Genomic DNA, 16,433 nt, shown 5'->3' on the forward strand with positions numbered 1-16,433 from the left:
CCAAAAAAGAGTAGTGAGGGTGAAGATTGGGAGGGTTTTAGAAATAAGCAAAGGATGACCAAGAAGTTGATAAAGAGGGAGAAAATTGAATCTGAGAGTAAACTAGCAAGAAATATAAAAACAGATTGTAAGAGCTTCTACAAGTATGTAAAAAGGAAGAGATTAGTGAAAGTAAATGTGGTCCCTTAACGGCAGAGACAGGAGAAATTATAATGGGGAATAAAGAAATGGCAGAGACATTAAACAAATATTTTGTATCAGTCTTCACGGCATCATATAATCGTTACAGCACAGAAGGAGGCCATTCGGCCCATCGAGTCTGTGCCGGCAGTAGAAGACACAAAAAACATACCGGAAATAATGGGGAGCGAAAGGTCTAATGAGAGTGAGGAACTTAAAGTAATTAATATCAGTAAAGAAAAAGTACTGGAGAAATTAATGGGACAAAAAGCCAACAAATCCCCTGGACTAGGAAGTTGTGGTTTGAGTGCGGATAATAGAATTGTCAAGGAAGATCAGGTTTGTTGCTGTTGGTCAAGAACAGCATAATTCTGTCACTGAAGAAAGCAAATTAAAGATCCCATCATTTTTTAGCTATGTCACATAGAAAAAGACTAGAATTATCTTTCCATATTGCGTATTGAGAGCACACTGCCTTTATTGTTCATCATAGCAGCATAGAGCATAATCTAAATTTTGCTGTAAAGTTTGGCTTTTAAGGTTCAGTTTGCTACCCGTGAATATCACTTCTAAAAATAAAACAGACACACGTGTGAAATAACATGAATAATTTTATTTTTATTTTTCCAAATATTTAAAAACTTTCTATGTAATCCTTTTATACAGTTATGGTCACACCATCCTGCAGAAACATAGACCCGTCATCACATTTAAACACACAAGGACATCCTTTTGGCTTGTTATCTTAATAGTATATAATGGCACTCTTTCATTAAGTCCTTGACTGTTGCCTTGTATTCATAATCACACAAATGATTCTCTCAGTGAGAAAATAAAACACTCAGCAGCTGTGGCCACAACCATTTTCAGTGAAGACAATAATAAACATGAATAAACCACAACAATAGCCATGAGTAAATGCTTGCCCTCAAAGCTATGACATTCATACAGCAAATAATAGGTTTGAGGAGATAAGATCCTCTTTGGTTTGGTTGAAAGCTGTATTTTAAAATTTTCAGAAATAAAACTTACACTTTTTTTTATTTACTGAAACCTTGTGTAGGAGTTACAATCTGTCCTGTAGAATCCCTTCAATTCCATTCCCACAAAACACAGTTTTTCCCTACAGAATACACAATTTACCCCATAAGATCATGTATATTTTATAACTGGTTATGCTACAGTGGAATAATTTAAGGTTTGTTGGAAACTTTATGTCACACAATCCATAGAATAGATTCTGAAATTTGTCTGCACCCCCTTTTCATCAGAATTATTTGTTATTAAATATTAGACATGCTTTTACAATGTTCAGTTGCCCTTTTATTATAACTATGATTTTTTTTTTAATCTCCTTCATCCTTATGGTAATTTTGTTATCCTTCTGATTTAAGTGTTAAAAGAATTTTTGCCTGGTTTCCTGTTTCAGCTTAAAATCTTGTTCGGTTTCTTGAAATAAGTTCTGATAAGGAGAGATTATAAAAGTTATGGCATTCAGAAGGTTAAAATGTGGAAATCTCTGCCACAAACCATTTGTTGAAAGAGTCCATGAATTCTTTCAGATAATTGCGTGAAAAAGGAGAATACTAAAGGGTATTGAGCAATTGAGTGGGATTAGACAAGTTGCGCAGAAAAACATTGGTGCAGATTTGATGGGCCAAGGAACCTATTTCTGTACTGTAACATTGTATGCTTTGATGAATAGATTCAGATATTGGTTACCACACTGTCATGTCACCTTTTACAAATTATGGGATTGATTCAAAAAATGTTAAAGGATCCCATGGAATTTTTAAATGGGGGAACCAAACATGTATTTTGTTACATGTTTAATATAAGCCCAGCCCTCAGAAAGTTCCATCCCAGCTTGTCCTTGAAGAAATTTAGAGACTTTGTCAAATCTTCTCCTCTCCCTCCCCCCAGAAATGAAGGGCAGCCAGACGTTCAGTATAGTTTCCAAGTCCTGTTGGAATCTTTGAGAAGCTTGGTGCACACAAAGCAGAGGTTTACTCCATTTATGAGAGTTAATAATAAACACACTACACAAGTCAAAAAAAGTAATACTGCCTCAATACCAGAAAACAGCAAAATGTAAAAAGAGTAGTTTCACATTTTGTTACTGTTTTTACTCCCCAAGCAATAAATACACCAAAACATCACAAATCATATTTACAGAGAAAAAAAGTTACAATAATTGAGTACTATTTTATTTTCCAGCATTATGAAATTCAAAAATTCAATACTGCAAGATAGTTATGTAATAACTGTTTTCTTATGTGACAATTATAAGAACCTGTTTTTATATAAAATATAGAAAACGTAAAACTAATATATCATTAGGGCAGTGAACCTAAACCCTGAGGGAATGTTAAGAAGATTTTTTTTTCTTCACAAGTTGAAGTTATACCACGAGCTGAGATTGGAATTGGTCAGCTGTATAACAATGTTGGCACAAGTGAGTGAGTGACTGTACAGTAATTAGGATATTAGTTGATCAACATGACAAAGACCATCTTTCTGTGGAATTAGAATCTACTATTGCACCTACCTTCACTGCCTGACAGTTTATGAGACAATAATACCAGCTGGTTTGAAGACCAGAAATACAAGAATATTTACAAGTCTCTTGTTTCAGTGGAGGATACTTTCTTCCAACTGTGTCACAGGCCACGAATATATCCGTAATGTCCTTCATTTCATCTCATGTAAATTAAATGATTGGGAAATAATAGGGTAGCGTTTGATGATGAAAATAACTTTCAGTGCAGACTCAGCTGAGCTCTTCCATTGAAGTGAAAGGAGAAAATTCACTGTCATTGAAATCTTCATCACCAACAGGCACTCTCGGTTATTCTTTAGGTGTATGTTTCTCCTGTTTTCAGACTAATGATTTCAATGTCATGAAAACTCTTACCATTTACATATTCACTATTGGATTCATGATTATACAGACTTCCATGTACTTCTGTAATGGAAGTTCCAGTGCAAGAGGTAGAACGCATGCCCTCAGAGTGGGTCAGACTATTTCCAAACTGAATGTTGTACTGCATCCAATGGCGTCTTAAAATAGCTTGAACCTATCACAAGAAGAGAAAGAGATTCAGATCATTTCTGTCACACCAACTTTTGCTCAGTCATCTCATCTCAATTTTTACAGGATACATCCCGTGGAAGTTTCAGATTGGAACAGACCAGTTCAGATGCTGAATTCAGTCCACAGTTACTACTAAGAATTTTATTTCAAGAATAATCCTCTAATATTATTAAGTCATTACACCATTAGCAACACACTCTGCAGCTTCAATAACAACTGTATGGGGTTTGTTTTGTTTTGTGTAATGATGGAGAATTTTGGGTTTGTTTTACTGGGGTTTTAATGGTATTTTTTTAAAAAACAGAATCTTTTTTGTTCATCTTTACTAAGGGTAGCTGGTGTGTAACAGTTAGAACTGTTAAACTGCATTCAAACTGCTTCAAGATTTAAAAACCTCCATGATTTATACAGCCAGATATTGTAATTAATTATTAATAAGCAGACAATTGTTTAAAGAAAATTAAGGAAAATATAAAATCTATATTGTGATTCTATTTGACAAACATCATAGTTATTCGGTAAAGATCTATTTACATTCCCTTTAGTCCTATAAACACATGTTGACCTTAGTTAATGTAATAATATTGAGCAGTTTCTTACTGATTCTACCCATTTTATCCTTTTTGGCAGTATTTGTGCTCCTCAAAGTGACAGAGTTGCAAGCACATTTTATGTTTCTGTACCTGTGGCAAAATCAAAACACTCACAGGTCAGCTACAGTTTGCGTTACACATAAAATTATGCTCCCTCAAGCACATCACAAGAAAAGATCACAACTATACTGTCTCTATATTTATATAAACTGTTCAATTACTCCTGACCAAGCCAGATTTTCCACCAGGTTGATAATGCCATTGATAATCTTTTCCTTCTGGAAGATGGCATCGTAACAAATATTTTTCTCAGAGGAGCTCAATCTTTGCAGAACTTTTCTTCAAGAGATTAAGTGGGTTGGATGGAATTACAATGGAGCAGATGTACAAAGTCTGGGGAAGGAAGGAACTTGATGGGCCCAATGGTCTTTCCTCAATTATGTTGCCTAAAGATGGTTTCTCAAAGAGTATAATACGTAATAACAGCAGCACAACATGAAAAACACCATTACCTCTCCATTGAAGAAGCAGAATATTGTTGCCACCAATAAGCCCTAACAAAAGAAAGACACAATTACAAGTAAAACATCATTTCATTACCAGGTAGCAACTAAACGGGCTAAATATTGTGGCCCAGACTTTCTGTCTGCTCCCTGTGAATTTTCTGTGATGGCAGGATGGGAAAGTGCTTGGGGGTGTGTTCGCTGCAACCCTGCCTCCCACCCTGCCTCCCACCCAGCCTCCCACCCATCTCCCAATTCCAGGGTCAGGTGGCACAGAATGTGTCTGCCTAGATGTCGGAAGGCGTATGGAAAGAAGATGCAAATGATGGAAATATTCCTTCAGTGGACTTCCCAGCATTTGCATCATTTGAATGCTGGACACAACAGACTTGTGTCAGGCCCAGTATTCAAAGGTCAGCAGAGAGGGGCTGAGTGTAGGCATTCACAAAGAGGCCCTGCACAGGCTAAAAAGAACAGTGATTGTCTAGGTACATGAAGAATGGCCAGTTAAGCATGTAACTGGATGGTAGCTAGCACTCATGGAACTGTACATCTGCAAGTTTCAATTCTTTGAATGATTGGCACTCCTAATGAGCGACACTTGGCCGATCTGTAACCCACACAAAAAAATACAGAATATCACTGCGACCAATTAACTCAACAAAAGAAATACAAAATTACAAGTTAACATCATTTTACTGGTAAACTAAATCAGAACAAATGCTTCACAAGGTGAGGCCTTTTAATACTTAGGTAAAAAAATGTAATCACCTGTGTCGAAGTAGAGGATTGTTTGCTTATGTGAGTTGTAAGTTTCAAAATACCTGTACCTGAATCTAAATTCTCACAGAAGCAGTCTGAAACTTTTATGTTAACACATGCGCAGTCTGATGCTTAACAGAAACTTGTTGCACCATATGATGACAAAATATGGTGAGGAAGGGTCACTTGGCCTCTATGTGGAGGATATATTTTAAAACAATTTGCTAAAAATGCAGACCAATAATTGAAGAGTTTGTTCATTCTTTCCCATTTAGAAATGTAATAGTCACTGACTAATGCCTATATTCCTGCTGTACATTAAGGAGTCTCAAGTTTACACTCTTAAAAGAGAACTCCCCCACTACCTCTACAAACGGCAAAATTAAAGTGAAAAAAAGGAATCGTGTGATTTTTGCATTGTGCTAAAGTGTTGCTATGCTCCTCAGACAATTGAATTATTTAATTGGAAATGCATTCGTTCTTAGCCTTTCGGTGTATGACGTAAATTACAAGTTAGGAAATGATCCTTACCTGATAATGCATTAAAATATGCATTACATAGTCATAGACTTCTTCAGCTATTCGGCCATCCGGCTTCCATGGGACCAGCACAAACTGGATCCCAAGCAGTGGAACTAATATTAAGGTAGCCCTGACGGCCTTCATGTAAAGGTTTGACTCTGTTCTGTGTGTGACTTTTAACTTTGTTATAAGGACACGGACAATGTTCAGCAAGAAAAACAAGTTTACCTACAAAAACAAAAATGGATGTCAGTTAGGCTTTTTCTGATGTAAAGGTGTTCTTTTATTAGCCTGTCTATTTAACAGTTTCTTCATAACTGCGTTAGTCAAGATCCATTTTTTTTCCTGGACTTATATAAATAAAGTGTACTTGGATGTCATTCAAACTTACCAGTAAGGCAGCACAAATAGGGCCATGAATTATGTACAGCAGATGAGTTTCAGAACTAATCCAGCAACTGTATATAAGAGACAAAATTTCAATAATAAGTAGACTCTTACTTCAAAGAATAATAAAGTATAGTTATTTCAGTTGAAATGTAAATATATATATATATGTATATAAATCACTTACTTATCATTGTAATAAAAGCTTCTGGCTATTGCATGTATTGTGGCAGGAATAAGTGGGAACCCTGTAAAATAGAACATTAATTAGGTAAGTGATCAATGCTTCCCACAGCATAGATGTTCGGATGTAACATAGATTGCTTTTGCTGATACTGTTCCATGCAGGTTGTAGTTGGCAGACAGCTGTTTCCTTTGTGTAATGTAAAGTTAATAGAGCACTGGCTAACTCATTAACCTTCAGAAATGCCACTGGATACAATGTTAGTGTCTCCATAGAAACAGCTTATGACCCATTTCCTTGAATGTTGCATTGATATCAATAAGAAAAGTGGACACTTTAATATGCAGATAGCTTAAATAGGCTTTGCTGTAGCATTGCTTTCAGGCAAGTTTGGTTCCTGGTACAGCACATAAATTCAGGCATAGTGGCTACCAGTCACAGATGAGGGTATAGCACAAACCGGTGTGGATTTTGAGGCCTCCAGCCCTGTGGAAACAGGGCGGTATCACCCCGGAAATAGTGGGGAATGACTTACCGCTCCACTCCTGTCATTGCTGTGCTCACTGCAATCTTTCTTCAGGTCCACCACTGGGTGGCTGAAGCACCCGCCCCAGTCAGGTGGTAGGCCCCTTTAAAATCCAAATCGGGATTCTGTGACGTACGTCGGACCCCATCTGCCATTTTAGGAGAGTACTGGGCAGAGCGTGCGCCCAGTATCAACTAGCAGTCCAGCCAAAGAGGAGCCCACAATTGAGTATGTGTCCATTTTTGTAAGCCCGGAGGAGAAGCAGGAGTGCTCCTGTAGCCCCCACAAAACCAGCCTGGGCCACTGCTGCTCTGGGTACCCCTTCCCGGGATCAACACCCCCCACCCCCATAGATCAACCTTCTTCCATCCCGGAGTCTGGCCAAGCCGCCCAATATTGCAGCAGGCTGGAGCCAGAGGGCTGCTCATTTTCCACTCACATATAGCCGTTCAAATGCTAATGAGGTCCGACCTACAAAATGGACTGGGCCTCCTACCGAGACCATTGGGCAGCCAGCCAACGCACTTTGCCAGCCGAAGTCCACCTAGGGTGAAAATCTATCCCACTGTGTCAGGCTGCTAACATTATCCAAACATTTTCAACTTAACCTTTAAACTCAGTTTAAATGATTTGGTAGGCTAATAAAATAATCAGTGCATTAGTTGAGTCAATTATGCAATCACTCTCTAATGCTATAATCATGAAATGCTTATATTTACATTTTGTGCTTTACCTTCTATAATTTTTTTCTGCAATGCTCTGCCCTGCTTCCCATGCATGAAAAACAATGCTCCCCCAACAAAAACATGCATTTTGAAGTACCACTTCCACATGCTAATCATCTTAATTGTTGCTTCACAATCTTATTATCACTAGTATTAAGTGAGTTTGTATCTAATATCAATTAAAAATGATCATTTTCAGAATGGCAGGATTTTTCTTAATACTACTTGTACGTAATTAAAATTTGCAAATATATTCCATAAACATTCCTGCAACGCTAATGAATACTTAAGTGCATGCTACATTTGACGTATAATAAAATGGCCGACATTGAATGAGCCACTTCACTGCAATACTGAGCTTTAGAAAGTACATACCCCATCCGAGAAGATAATACCACAGCAAGTGTTGTTTTTCAGCAAAGACGGCAACAACAATCAGTGTGTGAAGGTAAATACCTTCACACAACATCCAGAAGTAATTGCAGCCCATTAAGTACAAATGGACGAACTGTGACACTTTACAGCTGACCTGGAAAGAAGAATGAGACTTGCAGTAAGACTGTGCAGGGGCACCTCACTTTGCACAAGCTGCATCTGAAACTATGAGAACTTTGAGAACCAAAGTGGTATTTTACTCCAGCGCTAAATATAGAACAAGTTTGCAGCAGACCACTTTATTCAGAGAAGGCTGCTAAGATAGGGAGCAGTCAGTGATATTCAGACAATAGTTCTTGCTTTATAATTAGCTAATGTAATGCAGTGGGTCACAGTTAATTACATAGTGCCAAAACTGGAAAATGTTATGCAATTAACTGGGCAACTCAATTAAACAAAGAGGACGACCTGAACAAACAGCAGATAAATTTACCCTGCTGCGTCCCTGCATTTCCGTGCAGCCTAGCAACATGTGGGAGCAATTCCTGATTAGGTTGACAGAAATTAATCACGGATGGTAGAAAATATGGAAACATAGTACATGGTAATGGCATTTTATAAATGTGGCTTGTGCTCATTTAAAATAATGTTTCACCGAAACACACAGAGTATCGTATTTGCTTATATTATAGCAAAGAAAGAATACATGGTATTTTAAAAAAACTACAAAGAAAATACACTGTTACGAGGTCATATAACTTTAGTCCATATCCACATTAAACAGTAAAGTGCCAGTGTCTACAGAAAACAGGCCCACTCCAAAGATGTGAAAGTTCATATTTTCATGAAATGAACTCTCCCTATGCACAACAGAACATTTCACAATCAAATGGATTTGAGAAAGTAAACATTGTACAAACACACTACAAATACATTTTTAAATCAAGTTGCTCCATCGAAACCAGCCACTTTTTGATTTGATAAGATATTTTGTTTCAAGTTGCTGGCTTCTGATTTTGCCTTCCGTTGCGCCAGAACTGCTGATTCAATATTAACCCTTTAAATACAAGTCACAAAACTGTTTGTATTGGTTTTAATGAAAATAAACATAAATATGTTCAAGCAGATATTTCCTTGTAATATGTTGTTTAAGTGAAAAAGTAACTAATAAAGTGAAATCTTTCAAACAATCCTTAATGAGATAATTGGCAAAACAACCAGAGGGGAGATGAGAATTTTTTTTACGCAGCGTGTTGTCATGATCTGGAATACACTGCCTGAAAGGGTGGTGGAAGCAGATTCAATAGTAACTTTCAAAAGGGAATTGAATATACACTTGAAAAGGAAAAATTCGCATAGTTATGGGGAAAGAGCAAGGGAGTCGGAGTAATTGGATGGCTCTTTCAAAGAGCCGGCATAGGCACGATGGGCTGAAAGGCCTCCTGCTGTGTTGTATGATTCTATCATTATATAAGATGCAACTTGCAGACACATTTCTCCAATTTGAATTTGCTAATTTCAGGTTGACACAAGCTGAATATTACTAACAGTATGTAAGACTCAGTAAACATTTACTTATGAAGAGAACATTATTTTCTTCGAAAGGAAATCATATCTGTCAGCAAGATTAAGATCCATATTCATTATCATGTTGAGAGCAGCAGCTGATGAAAAGAGTTCTGTGAATGAATGCTGATAAACTGAGTAAAAATATACAATAATTTGTACAGTTAATAAAATCTTTAGTTGGCTGAAAATATATTTGAAAAATATTTTCAGTGGGGCAATCCACAAAAGAGGCTAGAGATTGAAAGAATTTTTTTTGACCCAAAGGAGTAAATAAAGGGAACAGCTTCCCATCAAAAGCAGTTAGTAGTATATTAATTTACTCCTTTTATCTGGTTAAAAATTGACTGAAGGTTCGAGGGATATGTACAGATATCAATGACCAAATCATCTACTATTTCCATTCCATTAGTCGTAGGGAATATTATCTGTGGAATACAACTGGTTAGTTGTGTAGATTGTAATATTAGATTCATGTCCTGGAGCTGTGGAATTCAATTATCTTCAAAGATCAGTGAACATTTTTTTTAACAGATTTTGTTCTTCATAGAAAATGTACCAGTGATTATTCACTTTAATAAGATTCAAGTAAAGATTTACAGCAATACAGATCATACATTGTCAGTCAGAAAGAGGGGACTTGGCAGCCAAAAGGGTTTTCCTCTTTTCATACTTTCTTATGTTCTCCAGGTGTCACCAGATTTTTCTATTTGACTTGTCAATTAATTGGGACTTCTGTTTATTACCTACTTACCCAGTGAGAAGGAGAGGGGCTTAGTTTCATGGCTGTCACCCAGTGGGACTGAGGCGGTAGCAGGCCGACAATGGCAGTTCAGCACTTACTGCCTCATTTCCACTGGCGTCCGGCCCACCGCCATTCTGCAATGGGCCGGAAAACAGGCGAGTACTGCTCCCTCTCGAAACAGGTGGAAGCCTCCTTAAATATGTAAATTGGGGTCCTTCCCCGGCTGTGGGACCCTGATGCAATTTTCAGGTACCAATGGGCGGAGTGCATGCCCGACCCTCCGCGGTCCTCCCCCAGAATCCCCTCCCCCTATTTACCTACCTGCAGCAGCCAGACTCCATGATGGAGCCACTAGATCTCTGTTCCTCACCAATCAGTAAGCAGCTCAAAACGTGTGAGCAGCTTGCCAATGGTATGGAAATGTGGCTCAACTCTGAAAACTGTACCACCTATCTCCAGCCCAATGGGATCAAACTCCCGAAAATCGACCCTTTATTCTTCCCCTTAGGCATTAATGCCTTGTTCAAAAGCTTAAAGTAGTGCATGCTCTACATAGTTGCTCTGTAAGCAACTTGGTGGGCGTCCCTTTCTCCCAGGTATTAAATTCATCTCTACACCAGGCACCACTGCAGCTCACAGCAATTATCAAATGAATACTCACTGGATTACTTGCAACAAGTTTCTGATTATTTGCCACGACTGTTAGCCAGATGATGGTGATGATGGAGTTACAAACAAATGAGAAAAATAGATTTTTATGAAGCGTTATCCTCTGGCAACTTAAACTCCTATAAAAGAAAAGGAAATAAATTGCCTTATCTTGGTATTGAAGTATTCATCTCAAACAGTGTCTTTGTTCTATGAACATTAACATTAAAATTACATTGCTCATATTGCACTCAGACTAACAGCTGCCCATGTATATCCTACAATTCCACTTAATTTGATTTTAACACTGAAAGGATCAAACTATCCTTTTCGATTCCACTAAGAACCACCACACCCTAACCTCTGATTCCATCTTCTGTCCCAGCTGCTTGCTTGTGTTGAATCCATTAGTATGCAGACTCAGTGTTCTGTTTTACCCTGAGCTGACTGTCATACCCTGTATCCCATCCATCACCCAGATCACTTATTGCCACTTCCCCAATACCTCCTGCCTCTGGCCTTATCTCTCCCCCAGTGCTGCTGAAACTTTCATCCATGCCTTTGTCACCTTCAGCCTTGACCTCCACCATACATAAACTCCAGCTCATCCAAAACCCCACACCTGCATTGTGTCCCACACTAAGTCCTGCTCCCCTATTACTCCTCTCTTCAACAATCTTCATAGCTTCCTTGCCCCCCCCCCCCCACCCATGCACTGAATTCAAAATCTTTGTCCTCATCTTTAAATTCCTCCATGGCCTTATCTCTACCTTCTTCTGCAACCTCCTCCAACCAATATTTTATATCAATATGGCACTCTGTGAGTTGTGCATAAAATACAATTTAAAGACTGGAACAAAATTATTAACAGTAAAAAAAAGTCAAGCCCTATTAGTCAATCTCAGGGTTTAGCTCATTTAATGGCTATGCAAAGGTCACCTAGGACCAGGGTAAGCGCTTACTACAATGGCCATTTGTAATAACAGAGTCTTCAATAATGAGGTTTTAAGTATAATTTTGCAGAAGCAAGCATTTATAGTGCTGTGATAGCACCTCTTCCTTTCAATGCTGTGGGCCACTAAAGGATCTAAGTCATTGTCTGAAAACATTTTTTGTTTCTACTCGGTGTACAACAGAAAACAAATCAGTTTCATAAGTGACTGTCAGAATTTTATAAATGACTTTCTGCTACGTTTCCTCTGTAAATCTAGTTTAAGGAAGTGGTGTCCCCAGATAAATCTAAGATAAACAACAGCATTGTTTTCAATGGGAGTGAATAATGACCTCTGACCCTTCATTGAGATGAGATTATAAAAAAAATAAATGTGGGGCCTTGGCCTGTCATCTTTTCCCATATATATATATATATATTTTAATTAGTGATGAGTGCAAAGTTCTAAATCTCTTCAGTGCCTATCTTTAATGATACCCATGTAAACTCACCCAGATGTTTTATATTTTAGTTTATATTCCCATTTCCTCTGTGGGGCTGACTACAACATTGTTGTCAAGTATCTATGAAATAATTTATGTGTCACTTAATGTAGCTGACAATTAAAGGTACCTTACAACACTTCTGACTCCTTACAGATCTTAAACACCATTTCTGAGTCCTTACAAATCTTAACACTAAAGCATTCTGTAGGGACCATGAAAGAACAAACCGGCAATTTTTTCATGTGGTATTGTGGTAGTGGTATTAATTTATTGTCAATGTTGATGTATAAATCCTATATTCACAGATTAAGGGAGAAACTTATATACCTGCGTTGCACATTAGGTTGCTACTTAAATAACTGTAAAATGGGAAAGTGACATACTTTGTTATGCTCCATAAAAAAATCAGTTTTATAATTGAATACCCCCAGTATTATGACATTGGCTGACCACGTGCTTTATCAATATATAACGTAGTTGGTTGCTTAAACAGATTCTGTCATTTTAATACGTAATATTATTGTGTGTTCCGGACTTCAACCTCAATAAATATCTGTATAATGCATGTTTTGTCAATAACATGAAGAAATAACTGTACAACACTTACTTGAAATAAAAGAATATGCCAAGAGAAATCAGCAATGAAGCCACTGACAATCCATGCCCAATCACAGCCAAGTACAATAAGTTCAATGCTGTCTATTTTAGGAAAGAAGAAACATTTGAAATTATTGTTTTTGGTTAGGAATAAGATCAGCTGATATTTATTCTCTAGTTGTACCTTTACAAAGTAATAAATTGCAACCTTTGCAATTGATACCTTTAGTTTTTCCTTTGTACGTGCATTACACTGAGTGTAGTTTGTCCACGTTCTTATACTCTCTGGGTGTCGAAACCATTTTCCACTTTCATCGCAAATCTTTATAGCTTTTTCTATTTGAGAAACAAATAGAATAAATATATCCCAATAAAATAAGAAAGATCAGACCAAAACTTTCTGCAGGGTCACATTGAATGTAAATGGAATTTTACCAGGATGGCGGGCTGGGAACTAATTTTAATCCGCACGAGAGACTATTTACAGGTATAATCTGCATGTGCAGTTTGCTACAATCTACCTATACATCACTCAAGTTAAGTCTTGTAAAAATAAGTTACATCCACATTTATTCTTTCCAGCTGCAGCATACCCCATTGACCTCCATTAATCATCGAACAATAACCAGATCAAATGCCTTAGGCTATTCTGTAGAATATTCATCAAAAGTGAAAACGAGCTGAATGGCTCCGATTTTCCCAATTTTCTATCAGGTATCTAATAATAAATAATGTAATAATACTTGCATTTATATATCGCCTTCTCATGTTGAAACATATCAAAGCACTTCACTAAATGAATTACTTTTGAAGTGCAGTGACTATTGTTATGTGGTCAATCTGTTGTTACGTAAATATTCAATGAGCTGCTTTTTACTGTATTGGTTTTACAGGTTATTCCATTTAACTTTCTCACTCTTTAAAAAAGCAATTTATCCTAAGTTTAGGAGCAGAAGTTCAAAAGGTGAATTTCCGATAAAAATGATTTTTTGTTGGCAACTTAAATTTTCTGTTAAGAGGGGGCACCACTAATAGAATACAATTACAATAAAATTATAAGCAAACTCATGACACTATTCTAGTACTCAAATCATTATCAAGTCCAAATTGTGCTCCTTACATAATCGGGAATGATACGGTCATCCAGTTTCATGCATGCCTAATAATGCAATTTTTCTCTGCCCTAGACTACTGCAAGTTCACCTCACGCTAACTGAAGATTCTGGGTTGTATTACTATCACTGTTAAAGATCTATTTAATGTTATTCATTAGGAGTGAAATCAATAGTCTTGGTTTATAAATGTGATGCGTGTGGAGGCAATTCAATCCTAGCTTCCAATTTTTATCATGTTACATTTTCTGCCACATTGCAGAATGTTCACTATTATGTTGTAATAGTAAAAGAACTGTAATAATTAAGATGAAGTCTAACAACGCACACAACTAGAAAAATGTACTTAATAAAGGAACCACAATTTCCTTTCCTCAAATAAATCTTCAAGAATACTATCATACATGAGATTCAGGATAAAACATTCATCATAACTTCAATCAATTCAATAACATTTTAATTTGGTATCAGTTATGGATTCAATCTGAATTTATAACTAAGCTTAAGGCTATAATGCAGCAGCGTTAAATGCAAAGACCTGGGAGTTACTTTGATGCAAATGAAAGCTATTAGGACCATCTTCCCATTCTTCTTTTGTTTCATAATAAAGGTATTTAATCTACAAAGAAGCTTAACTCTTTGGCCTTACTATATTATGCAGAATCCATCACAATAACCAATATCTGGAGTGCTCCATCTTCTCAAAAGTCAACAGAGATTTGGTAACTGTGTTCTTGATAATTTTGTATTTATTTTTAAGTACCTTCCAAAATAACAAAAAGCTTGTTCCTCTTTTTAGGGATGTTTGAATTGGAATTGTGGCGAGAATTCATAAATGGTATTTCCGTTGATATTATTAGAATGTACTTGCCCAGGGAGATCAAGGCAGTCAATGCACCAGTTCTACAGTCCTGGCCTTGACTTTAATCAATGCCGCAGTGGCTATGCTTATAAGTATCCAGGATTAGATTTGTCAGCGTAGAACTATTTGTGCAGTGAAATGTTCAAGAAACTGGATCACTTCCTATGGTGCACGTTTCTTTGCTCCTCCAGTTTCGATAAGATGTGCAAAAAATACCTTGTAGTAGACTAAGGTGACAACTGGGCCTGAATGTATATATATATATGAATCATTCAGACCTACTTATGAGGTATCTGATAACGGGAAAAATGTATTTTATTTCTGGTATTTTATGTGAAATGAAGACAGCAACACCAACTTGCATTTATATAGCACCTTTAACATAGTAAAAATGTTGCAAGGCATTTCTAGGAATGTTATCAAACAACATTTGATACGAGCCACATAAAGTGATATTAGGACAGGTGAACAAAGGCTCGGTCAAAGAGATAGATTTTAAGGAGAGTCTTAAAGGAGAGAGAGATAGATAGGCGGAGAGGTTTAGGGAGGGAATTCCAGAGCTTAAGGCTTAGGCAGCTGAAGGCACCGCCGCCAATGATGGAGCGATGAAAATCAGGGATGCGCAACAGCCAAGAATTGGAGAAGTGCAGAGATCTCGGAGGGTTGTAGGGCTGGACGAGGTTACAGAAGTAGGGAGGGGGTGAGGCCATGGAGGCAGGCAGTGTTAATATTCTGTACACCATCCAGCTCTAAAAGATAATTTGCTCTTAGCACACTGATTGTACATTAAGTGTTCATTTGTCAGAGAGATACAAGTTTATTCAGTGTGCTTTCTTGCTGGTTGGGTGTGTTATGACTATGACGAAGTGCTCTTTAAATGGGAGAAACAACTGTGCTGGCGGGAGTGGTCAGGAAAGTATAAGCCTCCTGGATTGATGTGGCTTTGTCATATTTTATGATTGGAGACCAGTCAGCTGGCTGGCCTGATTCCTGGTCTGTGTTTCCCATGTGCAGAGAATGACGGGGCGTACCTAATATTGCAACATTCAGTGCAGCCTTAACCCCGTGCCACAACCGCAGGTGGCCTGTGCCACATGGATGCGCACAATAAATTTTTGCTACATCACAAAATTAGTAATTATAAGCAAAACTTAGGGCAGCAATCCAACTGGGGAGTGCTCAAATTGGGCCAAACATGCAGGGAGCGACGAGGTCCTGAAAAGGCCACTTCACAGATGTGTCCCTGGAGACCATTGTGGACAGTGTGAGGGAATGGCAAAGTGCCCTCTCATGCTAGAAAGGCAACCCACTAATAAATGGAGAGTCCTCCAGTCGTGCAGGAGATAAACACACGGGTCCCAAAATTCCACGCTGTTTTATGAGATCCAGCGTAAGATCGGGGCAACTCATTTTTCTGGCGAGCAAACTGGGGCAGAAACCACATCCACCAGTTTGTCGACCCAAATTTGACCCACCTGAATTGATTATTTAAATCAGGGCCTATATGTTGTAGCTGTGAATTTCATGTTTTTATGCTTGTCACGCACAAGGGATAAGCTAGAAAGGGAAAGATAAGGTGCAGCTGTTGCAGCGCTCGGCTGAGACTGGCAGAGGT

At 37.7% G+C, this 16,433-nt stretch overlaps 1 protein-coding gene across 1 annotated transcript in view; it reads right to left on the bottom strand.

The window, feature by feature from the left end:
- Positions 1-773: 773 nt before the first annotated feature.
- The window catches only part of calcrlb (calcitonin receptor-like b), a 63,958-nt gene continuing 48,298 nt past the window's right edge, over positions 774-16,433 (bottom strand). The window contains exons 5-13 of the mRNA XM_067987698.1: positions 13,068-13,180; positions 12,855-12,946; positions 10,824-10,950; positions 7,852-8,005; positions 6,229-6,289; positions 6,046-6,112; positions 5,664-5,882; positions 4,380-4,421; positions 774-3,257 (exon numbers count right to left, since the gene is read on the bottom strand). Of these exons, the coding sequence (XP_067843799.1) occupies positions 3,036-3,257; positions 4,380-4,421; positions 5,664-5,882; positions 6,046-6,112; positions 6,229-6,289; positions 7,852-8,005; positions 10,824-10,950; positions 12,855-12,946; positions 13,068-13,180 (1,097 nt within the window). The 3' untranslated portion in view covers positions 774-3,035. The remainder of the gene's footprint in view (positions 3,258-4,379; positions 4,422-5,663; positions 5,883-6,045; positions 6,113-6,228; positions 6,290-7,851; positions 8,006-10,823; positions 10,951-12,854; positions 12,947-13,067; positions 13,181-16,433) is intronic.

Source organism: Heptranchias perlo, chromosome 7 (genome assembly GCF_035084215.1).
Source record: "Heptranchias perlo isolate sHepPer1 chromosome 7, sHepPer1.hap1, whole genome shotgun sequence".
Lineage (NCBI taxonomy): Eukaryota > Metazoa > Chordata > Chondrichthyes > Hexanchiformes > Hexanchidae > Heptranchias > Heptranchias perlo.